The following is a 15,627-nucleotide window of genomic DNA, read 5'->3' as shown; positions in this document are numbered from 1 at the left end:
TGCATATGACAAAGTGGGGAGTGTGTTGTAGTGCTGAAATCTCCTAAATATACATAAACAGGCTGATGGAACAAGCTAGCAGTCTGTAAGTGGAAGGTGACAAGAGCAAGAGCAACTGGGAAACAACCTTGATCTCTTTTCTGAGAAAAGGTGGATAGCTACCTCCATGAAAGAAAAACTCACCCAAACAAAATCAGGGAAGAAGCAACAAGTGAGTTTACATGGGACAAGCTCTGTAGGAGGAGGAATCAGCAGATTTTCTTCAGTACTGTCCTGAAGACATCAGGTTTATAGTACAGCACTGTCTTCTTTTGGTGTAGAAAAGAACAAGCAGAGTCACAGACTACATATCTATGTCAGCAGCTTTTCAGCAGCTCAAAAGAGTGTTGAAAAGGAAAGGGCAAAAATGTTCCCAAGAATGACTCTAAAAAGGTACTTTAGCATGTAAGAGTGAAGGCAGCAAGACCACTAAGCACACTAAGTTATTGTAAACAGAAGATGTGAAATGTCAAAAGAGTTCAGGTACAAGTTGTGTGTAAGAGATAGGTGAAAGTGAACATGTGTGTCTTCTAATAAGAAAGGTGAATGAGAAAAGAAATGATATCAGAATTATTTTTTTCTTCTTTTTTTTTTTTTTTTGCTTTTGGTCTTTCTAAAAATGATAAACTATGTCCAAATATGTAGTGCTCTTGGTACTTGCTACCAGGTAGCAAGAGACAAACACAGTAAAGGATCCTAAGGCAAATGAGATGTACTCAAGTCAGGCTAGACTGATGAAATTTTTTTCTGAGTGCATAGGAGCCAAGGAAAACAATCTCCAAACCATTAACAAGCTTCTTCAAAAACTCCTAGAGGAAGCTTGAAGTCCCAGGGGGTCAGTAAAAGGCAGACATGGTATTTGCCTTTAAAAGGAGGTAGGCCAGGAGTTTATGTGCCAGTCAACATAATTTCAATTAGGATTAGAATTTCAAATGCTCTTGATAGATTGAAAGAATAGCCTGAAATCAATAAAAAGGGATATGTTAAAAGACAGGTGCAAATTACATTTGAGGGAGAAAAAGAGTCCAATTTATATATACCAATGGTAAATAGCCACTGAGATGGCAATACTGCAGAAGAAGAATCTAGGCTTATAGTGGACTACAAATATAGTGGGATTCATTACCTTCATTGAGCTGGAAGGAAGGGCAAATGTCACTTGCAGCCTCATTAATGGGAATGTCAGTTGTAAGACAGAAATAATTACTGTGCTTAGCTGAGAATGCTAAAGCCTCCAGAGGACTATGGTTTGGACACCTCACTCTGCAGAAGACAGGAACACAGTGAAGAAAAGAAGGAAAGGAATAGAAATAAAAGGTTTAGAAATCATAGTCTGGTTGAAAGTCAAAATCTTCAACCACATAAAACATAATGATAAACAGGACAACTAGAAGTTAATGGTGTGTGCTATTTAAGGGTAAAATGAAATGTAACCATCCTGGTTTGTAGCAAGAGAAGTTTGCAGGATAAAGACTTGCTCATGGCAAGGGCAGTTTAGCCCTGGAGCCAGTACCCTGCAACCATCCATTGTCAGCTGCTAAGAGCCACATATACAGACACCAGCTGAGCCCAGTCACAGTAGGCTTGGTCACACTGCAAGTCACAGAGTGGGCTTCGGTGGTCCCTGGTTGCTTCCTGGTCAACCTTGCCATGATGGTGTTGGTCACAAGTAACATCCATTATTTTCAAACTCAGAGATTAGACCTCTTCTCGGTGGACGTGTTGCCTTCCGCATCTGGGATTGTTCTGCCCAGAACAATGCATATGGGGCAGGAAATCTGGGATACAGAGCAGGAACGAATGCTTCCTCCACCTGCACTTTGGACACCTCATGGCTGTGTAGCTCATTGTCTGGGGTCATGTGCACTTAGCCTGCATGTGACTGAAGCATCTGCTCAAGCAGGACAAACATATGGATTGTTGTGTTTTGTTTCTAGAAATTATTTAAGAGATACCCTGGCCTGATGTTACGGAGTTTCAAGTGCTGACAATTGCCATTAACTTCTGCAAGGGTCGAGGGTAAACATGCAGCACTTCTGCCAACAATAGGTCACTGTTCTAAACCTTGTGCCATAATGAGAAGTGTCTGTCTGCAAGGGCAACTTTTTGTAGTTGTTATTTATGTTATTTTGAATTATTTTAACTGTTATAGTAGAGAAAATTTAGTGCAGGTGAAAGAAATCTGGCTTTGACTCTGCAGAAGGTCTTCTAAGGCTTGTATCTTATTGGAATTATGATGGTGCTACTTGGAAGTAAAGCAACGCCTTTTTACAGAAGTTCCTCTGTAAGAAGAATGAATTTTAAGGATACATCTGTGAATCCTGCTTTTCAGCACAATGACCTAAGACTCTAATATAGACTCTAATCCGTAATTGAATTAGATTAATCTAGCTACTACAATTCTGATTCTTCTGTATAAAATTGAACCAGATTCAAGAGCACAGAAGGTGTTTGCACTGGAAAAGCTGATCAAACATTCTCCTTGAGTAATGCTGTTGAGGAGCTGTTGCTCACAGGTTACTAAAACAACTTGTAAAAGAGTAAAATGAAATGCAGAACACTAAACCAGAAGCCATTCTCTCTGCTCTTAATGCAGTATGCTGATGTTCCAGCAATGCATCATCTGGAACATTGTTTGTTCTTACTGTTTTTTCCATCAGGCTCTTACATCTCTGGGAAAGCATGAGAATTTCTACTTTATGTGAGAAGGCAGAAGAATTTCACCTTAAAAAATAATTCACGTCCATTATTTGTGCTGTTTTCACTGGCTTAAGGATTTAGAGGAAAAAAAATTCCCAACCAGCTACATTCCCTGTTTACAGAAAAATCCATAAAGCAATATTGCATCTCAGCTCTTTCCTGGCTCCGGCAATCTCTCCTAGCTGCTTCCTAAAAGTGATGCTAGTGCAAAAATAACCAAAGAAATCTTAAGACCTACAGCAGCTTGTAACACTGAGATAACCTAGAAGCCTGGATGGGTTGTATTTTATTAATATGTTGAGCTTGAGGCAGAGTCCACTCTCCTCTCAGAGATATTGTTGATCAGTGTAAAGTGCCACTTTCCAACCGGGAGCTATTCTGAATAGTTTTGTGTCACTAACAGTGGTTTCCCTGCCTACATAGACAAATGTCAAATAAAAATATTACCAGTGATGCTACCAGGCATAAAAGGCACTAAGAGAATTCTATCTACTTCTCTGGGTTATCAAACTTTTTTCAAACGAAGTCTTGGGGGCAGAAACTGTGGAATTGCTTGAATATTTAGAGTTATTATTGTGTATTTTTGAGAGCAGTGTATATTTTTTCCATTTTCTTTTATATATATAAGTTCTGGAAAATCATACTTTATGTGATGGTTCTCCTGCATTTTTCATATGACACGTGCAACTAAGTTCCTGTGAGACAATACTGGTCTAAAGTATTGGAGGAACTTCTCATTTCAACTAAAAAGGCAGCTGGGTTATGTAGATGCAGAAATAGTTTATCCCTACACTGTTATGGCTGTATTAAAGAGAAATTAAGCTGCTGTTAGAAATGACGGTTATGTGAAGACCTGATTTTCTTACATGTTATTACTGTTAGAGGAAAATCAGTGATCAAAGGTGGATCTTTCCCTACATGGTCGTAGTTTTAGATGTGCTTTCAGAGTATTTGGTATTTTTTTCTATTTACTGAGTTTTTTAGCCCAAGACCTAAGTCTTTTAGACAACTGTTATCTGTTCTTGCATGCATGTCACAGAATGATTCACTAAGAGTTTTCTGTTGATAGAAATTGCTTGGGTTATCCCACTCCATAGCAGCATATGGAGTCCTGCTGGTATACTGAGTAATAATTTAGCTGCTGAATGGAAGACTTTGTCCTCATCTTCTGTTCCTGGTCATGAGAAAAGGATGTTCCTAGTTGCTGCAAGGAAAATGTTTTCTTTCTTCTCTCCTGTTGTCATTTTAAAAACAAAGGGTCATTTTCACATCTGTAAGTTCTGTGAAGTGCTGCTGTAGATTCTCATGTTTGGTAATGTCTCTGGAGATGCTGGTCTTGTGCACAGAGCCAGGGACTCAGGCGTTGTGCTGCTCTGTGTCTAAACTGCCAGTGTTTGCAACATGACCTCTCTTAACAAGCCCACCCGTCCAGAGTTTGAGCTGCAGGTGGTTTTGCACCTGTGCAATGTGCTGGATAGCCATGTCTGGCAGAGGCCCTAGGGAAGCAGGAGGGTCAAAGCTCTGTGCCATAATTGAGGATGTGCCAGGAAGCACAGCTCTTCTCACATTTGACTCCTCCTATGCACTGTGTGATGCAAAGTGAAAGGATAGCACAGAACTGAGGTCTGGTAAATGTGTTTACCAAATGGGCAGCGTTCCAACAAGCATTGGCACAATTTATTTGGAAGGCCTTTGATTGAAGGCTTGACTTTTCTTAGACAACCACTGGTGGTTGCTCTTACAGCAACAAATCAGTGCAAAGGACCCCAAGTACATTTTTTTTTTTTTAGCAGAGGAAAATCTTTCTGTAAATTGTATATGGTCCCATGGTCATATTGCTTTATGGATGAGTGCATAGATCAGGTTTAGAGAAAATCCAGTTTTCTGGATCCCAGCTGATAAATTATTCAATTTTTTTTTCAACATGGCTGCAGCAGAACTTCATCTTGGCACTATAATCTTTTCCTTACAAATAATCCCTGTCATTCACTGTAGGCAGTGCTATGGTGCCGTGGGAGGGAGAGGAAAGGCTTGTCTCAGAGCTGCACAAATTGATTTAATTTTTTTTCCCTCTTCATATTTGCTGCTTGCTCGGGTCATTTCTCAAATTCACTGAAAAATGTCAAAGATAACAATTATTCTTGTGCAGTGTATCTGAAAAAAAAATATGGGAAGGACTTTGAAACTAGTGTAAAATGGCAGAAGTATTTGTCTGTATAAATTCTAAGTAGAGAACCATTATTTTTGAAATATTTTTTTGTTTAATGACAATTCAATAAAAAAGCATGGTTTTGTCTCATAATCTCCAAGACTTTGACGCATTTTCTTTGATTAATTGAACGAAGTCCCTAAGTATTCCAGCCAGATTTTTCTTCAAAAATGTAAGTACATTTTGTGTTTATAAGAGGTACAAAAAGTGATGCTGCTTGAAATATTTAAGTGACCGAAAAGTGTAAATCATATTTATATGAACAACTTGAAATTTGGAAACCTAAATGGTGTGGTCAGCATGAGACCTCTCCTGCTGTGGTGAGTCAACAGGGGAAAACGGAGAGCAGTTTGGTCTTTACACCCCTTTAATCATCTGCTGAAAGTGATATCATGACTTGTTTCTGCTGGGAAGTAGACTGAGACCACAAACTCATTCCATTTCATATAAATCACCAATTTATTATATAGTAACAGCTTTTTGTCTCTTTAATAGAAATTTGCTTTTAGGCAATGTCTTTGCACTGCAAAGCATCATATCCTCTTACTAATATTTTATTTTCCCTTTATTTGATGCAAATTTGATGTATAAAAGTGCAGCCAGCAGCAAACATGCCTTTTTCTTTTTCTTTTTCAACTTTCTGTAGGAGTTCTTCATATTTTCTGCAGAGTTAGGAGAAAAATGTGAAGCAATAAGTGAGAAGTTGGTGCATCTGGAAGATCAATTGCAAAGTTCCACCTGCAGAGTTGATGAAGGAGTTATTCATATCCTTTTTACTATAGCTATAGATATGTATCAATCTATGTAAGTATCTACATCAAATACTTACCTTTCAGATTCACATGGAATACTAGTTCTTATTGTAGATTTGATACATTCAGAATGGAAGAATTAATTGTCTTGCTGAAATGGGCATTTTTGTTTCCTACAGTGCATTTTCACTGTGGTCTGATCTAGCTTTAATTGATTTAAATAGAAATTAGTTCTTTGTAAATTGAGATTAGGCAATGAAAAGACTTTATTTTACTGTTAAAATCATTTTGTTTGTAATGCTCATATAAGTAAAAACATGATGCACCAAAAGCTGCATGGATACAAGTGTTCATGCACCTGCATTTCCCAACATGATTTAACTAAATTAAATCCTACATTATTGACTCAGACTGTGTATATTGTTACATATAGTTTGGGGTTTTTTCATTTTTAAAAAACAGGTGTATCGTGGCATCCTACAAAATTTAATCTGCCTCTAATACTCCAGTGGAAGCAACCAGATGAGATGTCTTATGCACCCTTATCTCTTTCTGTGCTTCATCTGTCAGTATTTTTTTAAGATTGCTTAACCTTTATGAGGCATTCATTAGGAATTTTTCAAAATTTCAAAATTTAAGGGTACAGATTTTTTTTAATTTAATTTGTAACTTTCATAGGAAAAATGTGTCATAAAAGAGATTTTGTTCTTCTGAGAAAGGGTAAAGAGAAAAAGAACCAATGTGGCCAGGGAAGATGAGAGTACTTAGCTGGTAAGGTTTTTTTAAAGAAGAGGTGTCAGTGAGAGGATAATGAAGAAAGATTAATAAATTCAGATTGGAGAGATTAGCAGAGGAGCCCTTGCAGACACCTGAAGGTGAGTTAAGGTGATGATGGTACTAGAAAGGATTCAGCTCCTGCTAAGCTGAGGTGGGGTAGTTTAGAGAAAGGAGAAAAAATAGTGTGTGGAAATACCACTGTGTTTTAAGTAATTTGGCATCAGTTGCCAAGTCATTGCAAAATTCCTATTTTAAAAACTTGGTTTATTTAAAGGTATCAGAAGGATAAACTTTAAGAGGCGGGTGGAGGGGAGAACAGAGCTGGGGCAAAGTTGCATCGGAGGGGACAAAATCCAGTCAGTAATTTGTTACCACTTCAAATCTTTCTTTTCTAAGCATTTCAATATACAGACAATATATAGAAAGATTCAACATTCTTTTAATTATATTTACAGAGTGCATATTTGGTTGCGTGTACAGCATCTAATTCCTTCCTCCCTTATGTATATTTACTCTTAAATGATCTTTTTTAATTGGCCCTAGTAGAAGAAGAGTATTGAGGGTTGGAGTTATGGGCTCTTTGCAGGGGATTTAAACTAATGACCTTCTGAACAGTCAGGTCTGATCATAGTTATAGTTTACTATAAGGTAAGATAAAATAAGCTGAAAAACTGCATTTTTGGTTCCAGAAGATAATACACTACAAGTATGAAATATAGTAGTATTTGTACTTTTTATGGAGTATGCATATTTCTTCATAGCTGTTCAAACTGCAAGAGTCAGTTGAAAAAATGAAATTAATCATTGGAAGTTTCAGAAGTGTTATAGATCAGTCTTGTTTTAAGCCACGGTTGTCTGATAGAGATCTGATTTCCTCTATCAGTGAAATTCAGCTCACGTTACCTAAATACAGAAATGCACACTGTGTGATATCCTGGTCCTAGCAAGACCATCAGTCACAAAATAAAAAAACATGTTTAAAACATAGGGACATACAAAGAAGCAGTTTAGCGATTCAGCTACCCCTCATTAACATTCAGTTGCTATTTCAGAAGTAGCCCAGATCAATGTGCATAAAATGTTACCATCTGGTACATGTAATCACTGAGCTATCCTTCAAAAAGGAATGAGAAAAATAGCTACCACAGTGCTACAGACCTGTAGATTGTAGTGGGTTTTTTAAAAATAAAAACTGCTCAGTGCCTATAAAATAAACTTTCACTCATTGGTAAGTTGAATATATTTCAGGAACTAGTACTGAGATAGGAGACAACAATTACCCTCAATAGAAGATGGATGATTAATAGATGGATCTGTTGTTTGCATAGTAGTTTATTTGGTTTTAAATAATTTCCTATCACAATAGTGGAAAATTATTCAGTCTTCATTAAAAATCTTTAGAACTCTGAAAAACTTATCCTGCTTTCGTTACAATTTCAGATATTTAAGCTCATGCTCTCAAACTCTTGTTCATTGGTTATTTTCACCCTTCCCATCATCCCCCCAAAAAACTGCCTTGCACATGAATATAGCAAACTGTATTAGGTCAAAAATCTATCTGGGGGCTGCACAGATGTAAATTAGTCCTGTGGTCTGATTATTAAAAGACTTTTAAAGACTCCACTGAGAAAAATAAATTCATGATACTCTCAAGCCATTTGCCAATGTTTAGTGTGTGTCATAGCTTTGATTAATAATTAAGTTTGTATTAGAAGAAAAAACCCAGATGTTATTGTTTTTCATTCTATGAAACATTCTATGTTTTGATGGCATAGCACGCGTAAATCAACCATGCTGCTCGTCATAATTGCCAACATGAACTGAACAAAGGAGAAATTTAGTGATATTTCTTGGTCCTGAGTATAGGCACAGACCCACTTGTGATTCTAATTTATTATTGAAATTTTTCACAGCAAACATTAAACTGTACTTTTGTATAAAAAGCATCAAACAATGGCAGGGGGGTTGTTAGAGCTCTCTGCAGCACTACGACAGATCTGCTGAATTCTACACAGTATAACCAAACAAACCCACAAAACATTCAATTATGATTAATCATTAGTGAGTGTATGAAAACAGTCCACATCATTAATTGGAAAAACCAAAGGATGAGAGGTGACTCATTCTGGTGTCTGCAGAGCTGATGAGAGGTGTTACTTTCCTGACAGTAAAGGCCTGGAATTCCCACTAAAATTAAATGGAGCCTATATTGCAATTTCACAGTAATTTTTGTTCTTAATTAGCAGTTACATTTTGATAGACAATTTGAATGGATGTAATAGTTTGTCCTCAGGAAAATGCTTTGTTGGAAGAAAACCTGGCTAGAGTATTATTAGAAAAGCAATCTTCATTCCTTGCCCTAAAACAGACATTTTAATCAGCTATTTCGAAAATGGAATTTTGTGCCTAAATGTTCGTTAAGCATTGCAGGTCACTTTGCTAACCTTTCACCTTTATCATATGGCAGGCACTCATACAAGTCTTGTTTTACACCAGAGTAGGTTTTCAACAGAATCACAAGTGTAGAATTTAGCCTTGTCTGTACCTCACTGAGGAATCTCAGCCTGGGCGAACCTGTAAGAGATTTTGGGATCCCACAAGAGTGAGAGGTGGCAGTGGTACCCTCTTTGATCTTATTTTAGATCATAAGAGACTGAGCCCTTCCCATGTGAGTCACATTGAGAGTCCATCTCTATCTTTTACTGTGGAACCCACAGCATCCAGATGGGACCTCACCACTTCTGCCTATAGTGAAAGTATCAGCTGCCTACACCTGCTGGCAGTCTTTTCTTAATCCAGCCCGGTAGGCTGTTGGCCACCTTTGCCTCAAGACGCATTGATGGCACATGTTCAGCTCTGTCCCTCATGACCTTAAGGTCCTTTCCTGCAGAGCTACTTTCCAGCTGGCTGGCCACTTCATGTGTAGGAGCGCCTGGGGTTAGAAGAGACACGTGCAGTTAGGTGGTGGTACATCTAGCAGAGTTTCTGTCTCCAGCCACTGTAACTTTTAGCTGTTGGAAACAAGAACAATAGTTAACCAATTTAAAAAAAAAAAAAAAAACAAACACAAAACATCTTTGATATTTCTGTTCTTCAAGACAATTTCTTCTTCAGATGTCCAAAAATTGCTGTTATTCTCTGAAATCCCAGAGGCCCTTAGCTCAGCAGTAGTCCTTGATTATCCTTCTAAGGTTTTTTGTTTTACAACATATACTCTTAGTTTCTAATCTTTCCTACAGGAAATTGATTCATAATATCTACCTTTTGACTCTCTAAACGTCTGTGCTGAGAAAACAGAAGCTGCACCAATGAGCCTATTTTTTCAAAAAATTAAATCTCTACAGTATTTAGATCTGCTTTTTATCTCTGTAAATCATGGACTTTCTCGTGATACTCAAGTTTTTCAAAGAGAGGAAGTCAAATAGGTGAAAAGCTTAATGGAAGACAATGTTCAGTGTTGTTGAATATGGGTTATGTCTGTGTGAAACTGTACCCAAGTATTTTAATTTACTGCATTGGAGAAATTTTGTCAATTTTTCACAAGTAGACAGCAGAACCAGAATATATTCCTTGTTGAAACTTGGTTTTGCTCCTGCCTTGAATACTGGCTCAATAGTTGCAGCACTGGATAGAGAATTTAAGCATGAAGAACACCTTTGCATATGGACCCATGCAAAACTGTTATTTGAATTTTTAAAATGGGTGAAGCTGTTTATCCAGATATAACCTTTGTATATGGATAGAGATTCCATGCTTAGCCATGTGCCATATATTTTGCTTAGCCATAAAGGTTTGTTTGACAGATACTTGTCTACAGATGATTGTGGTATTATTTATGAGGTTATTGGATCTTGCTGTAGTTAGACTATCCAGTCATCTTTTTTCTGTTGCTCTATCTTTCTGTTGGTTAGAAGTTTCTTTCCTCATCTTCGTCATTTTCTTCCATCCTTCAAGATTTTTCATCTGGTGAAACATTTCAATTTTGCTTTTTCTCTCAGCCTGAAAAATGCTTGGGATATTACAAGTAACAGCATGTAGTCAGAGACTACACATCAGAAGTAATTAAATTTCAGAGACTTCATGGTGTTCTTAAGCTGAAGAATTTCTGTTTTACTAGTTAGATTTTCGGCAGAGCCTCATGATTAAGTTGCAGAGGGGTGGAGAGTCCAGGACCACTAATAAGAGCATAATAACTCTTCTTACTTCAGAGAAGATGCAAAACATAATTAATTTGTCCTTGTACGCTGCTTTGAGATTCTTGGATAGGAGAAGCTTTGTGTGTACTGCTATTATTTGTAATCAGAGACAGAAAACCTTTAGATTAACAGAGCTGTCCAGAAATTAGAAGTATGCACAAATATTAAGAGCAAAACATCATAGTAAATGCATGTAAATACATGAAGATGAAATTTTGAGGAACTGATAACAGAATCAAAAGCAGCCAAAACACTTTTCAAAGGCATAATAATGACTTCCTGAAATAGCAGTGATTTGTATAACTTTACCACGGTCTACTCTAGTTGCAATTTTTCAAAAGGAGTGTCTTACTTTTTACAGTTGTATAACCTGAGGCTGTCTTTTTTTCTTCACATTGTATTGACATCAGGGGTCAAGTAAAACATCATTTCATAATGTATGAGCTCTGTAAAGGGTGAAGACTGTCCTCATGCATTATCTTTTCTGTGCATTGTATTTTTGAAACTGAGCTGTTTCAGTGTCCTCCTGTTTCACTTCCCTTGAAGTGAGATTCGAGATAATTTCATGACACACTTCTAGAAAGGAAACTGTTTCTGTCTTTTGGGATCCTTGCCCTTCAGCCATACCTGTAGAGGAGGCCTCAGGGTGGTTGGGATGGGCTCTAGGCCTTGTTCACTTAGACTTGGTCATTCGTTTAGCATTTCAGCAGGCTTTAACTTTCCTCTGCTTGCTTTCCTCTTCACATAGTGTAAGCTGTGGAAGAGAAAATAACACTGGTCTCATTGAGCTACACCCACTCCTTGCACTTCTTTCAGCAATGAATAGTCTTGCTGATATAAGATTATCAGCAGAAAGGCCAATAAAATGTGGAAAACTCTTTCTTAACCAAATTAAGCATTTTATACTGAATTATTTAATACTTTTCGAGTGGCCTTCTTCCTTTTAAAGCACAACAGTACAACCTTGCTACTGCCCTCTTTGCTTTTCAACTTGTTCAAAGCATTGCCTGTGAAGTCTCGTATAGCTTTATATTTGTGTGTTCTGCACCACAGTTATATTGATAATTGAGTTAACATTAAAGGTTTCAGGAGGTAAGTGGAGCAGAAACACTTTCTCTGCTATAAGCTCATTTTGCTTCTTACCTAGATTCCCATCCTGCCTTGCACAGCACACGCTGCTAAGCTCACTAATGCCCCATAAGCTGCAGTCACTTGGGTTATGTCTCAGACTGTTCCCACTGCCCTGTTGCCTTCACCTGGGGTCTGATCCACCCAGGTCAGTGTCTCTGTCTTAAAAATCCACCCTTCATCCAGCAGGGAACTCACAGCTCATGCTGCTGCCTCCATGGTACAATTTCTTTATCTCCTTCCTTCCCATGAAAACAGTATCCCCCATCCCCTCCCTTTTTTAAAGTGCCAAGTAATGCTACTTGAGAACTTGAGTTTGCCTGGATTTTTCTTTTGAAAGCAAGTGTGAGAAATGTATTAATGTTTAATCCAAACAATTTGGAAGAAGTTGAAGCTACAATTAGATAGCCGTGGCCATCTGTCGTGAGCAGCAGAACAAGAATTTACTTAATAACTTGGAAAGAGAACAGGGACTGCCAATCACCTATAGATTATTCCTTAATAAAGCTTGCACAGTCTCTGCAGAGGGAGATTCAGGTAGTGAAGGAGACACTCCAGACCATGCTAGTGCAACTTCAGTCAGCCAAGGAGGCAGGAGAAGAAAAGGCTGGAGACTTCCTCTGTGACAGCTGGTGTCCAGGAAAACAAGACTTGAAGGAATAATGAGCAGAAAGAGCTGGTAGGATAACATTAATTCACAAAGGGCTGCTTTTAGTAACTGAATACTGTTTTACTAAGCCTCAGGGATCTCTTCTCTCCCCTGCATAACTAATAACTAAATCAATTATGGAGAAATAGAGCCTGAAGGTCTATCATCAGAAGTATGCTAGGCAGCCTCACATGTTTTGGCACAGATTGGGAAACAGCTTTCAGAGCAGAGCAGCTCCTGTAAATGTGTAGATTACAAATTGATACATTTCAAGTGAGTCTGCAAAGTTGCCTTTAATGTCAGTGAAATGTTCTCCTTGAAGACTCGTAAACGGTATCTGTCTCATGGATTTTTTTTCTTCCCGATTTAAAAATGCAGCATTAAAGCTGGAACATCTAGTATTTCTTGGAAAATAGCTGTAAGAATAATAAGAACTTTTTTTCCCCTTTGGCTTTAAACAGCTTTCTTACACTGAATGTATTTTCACATTCCTGCCAATAATTAAATCAATAGGATGAAATTCAAGCTAACCAAGTTCTTTCAACAGAAATTTGGATCTCATTTACTCTGTGGTATTGAGTACAGTGGAGGTAACTAACAGCAGTCCTATAGCAGTAGTTTAACTAGCTTTATTTAGGTATAAACTTGCTTTAGTATTAACAGGGGTTGTAAAGCAAAAAAAAAGCCTATATTGATATGTGTTCCTTACATTTAAATATTGTATGAACAATAAGACATTTAAGTCTCCTTGTAAAGGTTACTTGTAAAGGTTACTACTATTACTTTGATCTTCCTTATAAACTTCAGAAGGAATGCAGATTTTTTTTACGAGACACATCTATATATACATCCTTAAACATGTATTTTTATAGGAAATAAAAGCAATGCTCAACCGAAGCCAACCATTATAAATTACCTCTATTTAGATCATTGTTCAAAACAGTTAATGCCTTCAAAAATTCATTGTGTACTCTTCCTGTGATACCAGTATATCTCTGATGTCATAAAAAAAATTCTGTTTCTGTCATTTGTTCCAGAGGGAAAATGAAAAAAAAAAAAACAAACCACTGAATTGTTTTAAATCTAATAGATGAAGAAAATGTCTTGCAACTTAGTGCTGTACTTTTTTGATACTGTTTTTCTGACACATTTAGAATTACTTTTCTCTGCTACTTCAATTACTCATTTTATAGCCACATTGTGAAGGTTTTTAGCAAATTCTGGAGGTCACTGGACTACTTGCCCAATAAGATTGTGTTCATTTTCTTGTGTTTTTAAATACTAGTTGAAAATTCTACCTCAATGTTAAGTATAAAATGAAGGAGAAAAAAGTGCTAGGCAGCTGAGACATACAACAGGATTATAATTGCCTGCAGGAGCATGCAGTTGTCAAACCAGGGAAGCAGAACTCTGGTGGTTTCTGTGGTCATCAGATCCTCAGGGTCAAATTACAACTCTGTAATTCAGAACCTGGTTGACTTCTTGTTGTGTAATATATGGGCCAGCATCCATGTTGCTGTAAAGACTCTTGGATCTTAAGGTTGCATGGACTCTGCTACTGCATTCCCCATGCTGTTTCAAATGGAGGTCTCTTGCTGCTCTGCTGCTGCTCTGACAAGTTTCTTCCTGTAAGTCCCTGTTTAATACCTACCTCCCCCTAGTAGCTTTGACACTTTCTGGAGCTCCCCTGAACAGATGAGCAAGGTGTTTGTCTCCAGCTCGAGGCAGCCCAACAAGCATGGGTGGCAGCCTGCAGCACCCTGACATTCAGCCCATGCACAGGACCAGCTCCATGAGAAACCCCACCTGCCAGAAAGCACTCATGGAAACCCACGTGAGTTCAGGTAACAGGAAAGAGAGCACACTGACAAGATAGAGCTCTTAAAACTGTTTCTTTAAGACCCACAGAAGTTCCTTGTGGGTTAATACCACAGAGGGCCCAGGTACTGAGTATCCAGCAATGAGCATTTATATAGGACAATGAGGACAGTCCCAGAGACAATGGCCAGTACACTAAAATTGCATGACACTCCTCTCTTGCACACTGCAGAATATGTTGAGTTTTGTCCTTTGAATAATTAGTGCCTACACTGTAAATAGCTGGTAGGCCCTAGAAGTGCCTTAGAGCCAAGATCAGCCACAGCTGGAGCATGAAGTCTGCCTCCTTGCAGCAGCAAGGGCTCAGCAACAGGGATATTAACCAACCATCAGAGGGACAGGGAAACAGCACCCTCATTCTCACTAGCAAGGTTTCTTGAAGACACTCCCATTCAATTAAAAAAAACCTGTGTGGCTTTTGTGTTTTGAAGCTTCAGAGCATCACTGCATTTTAATAGAACTCCACTTAGGTAACCACTCTAAGAAGACACTGAACTCCTGAGAAGGGAAACTGGATCAGTTATCATTCATGTTATATTTGTATCTGTTAACATTTATTTTAAACATAATGTTGACTGCTACTACTTTAATTTATTATTCCATTAACTTCACTGTTTGTTGTGGGAAGTTAGAGCCAGTAACCATCCCTTTTCTCAGACACATTTGATAATAAGCACACTAAAAAAAAAAGTATACTATGCAATGTCTCAACTGCCTTTTATCTGTGGATAGAAAACTTTCAAATAAAGAGAAGTATGTTTTTAACTAACCCAGTGTCTGTTCACATTCTGTGCAGTGTACAACGTTTTAGAAGTTTTATCATGGGGAGTGGAGGGGAGGAAAGGAGAAAGAAACCATGTGTGTGACTATTATTATGCTGTTGACAGCAGTAATTTATCTGCTTGGAGGAGTCTGTTATGCCTTTTGGAAATAGTCTAAAGACATATTCAACACTAGAGTCTGACAGCAAAAATGTAGCTGTTTTCAGTATAAGAGGGAGAAGGAAATATCAGGCAGTGAACTATACAGACAGGCAAAACCTGCACTTGAGTCTCAGCTTTACTCTCTCTTGCTGTGCAACTGAATCCTGCCTGCCCTCCCTCAGTTCCTCGCTCATGGTCAAGGGTTGAGGGAAGTATGACTGTGTATTGGCTACAGCCATATCTGAGGTCAAAGTTATGCCCTTACGCGCATTTACTGCCATGATTAGCGGTAGGAGAGTATGTACACTGTCCCAAGGACCAGTCCCACACATACTTGCTAGAATTCTCACTTCCAGGTGGGCTGGTCTCCCATCAC

General features: G+C 38.1%; 1 protein-coding gene across 2 annotated transcripts in view; it reads left to right on the top strand.

Moving 5' to 3' along the window:
* Nucleotides 1–15,097, top strand: part of DISC1 (DISC1 scaffold protein) — a 191,330-nt gene extending 176,233 nt beyond the window's left edge. For both annotated transcript variants that reach the window (XM_064648830.1, XM_064648831.1), the window contains exons 13-14: nucleotides 5,595–5,705; nucleotides 12,309–15,097. In XM_064648830.1, coding sequence (XP_064504900.1) covers nucleotides 5,595–5,705; nucleotides 12,309–12,464 — 267 coding nt within the window. In that variant the 3' untranslated portion in view covers nucleotides 12,465–15,097. The remainder of the gene's footprint in view (nucleotides 1–5,594; nucleotides 5,706–12,308) is intronic.
* Nucleotides 15,098–15,627: the final 530 nt, after the last annotated feature.

The sequence above is a fragment of the Pseudopipra pipra genome, chromosome 3, assembly GCF_036250125.1.
Source record: "Pseudopipra pipra isolate bDixPip1 chromosome 3, bDixPip1.hap1, whole genome shotgun sequence".
NCBI lineage: Eukaryota > Metazoa > Chordata > Aves > Passeriformes > Pipridae > Pseudopipra > Pseudopipra pipra.
The sequence above is the reverse complement of the archived record's forward strand: the minus strand, read 5'-3'. Positions and strand labels throughout refer to the sequence as shown.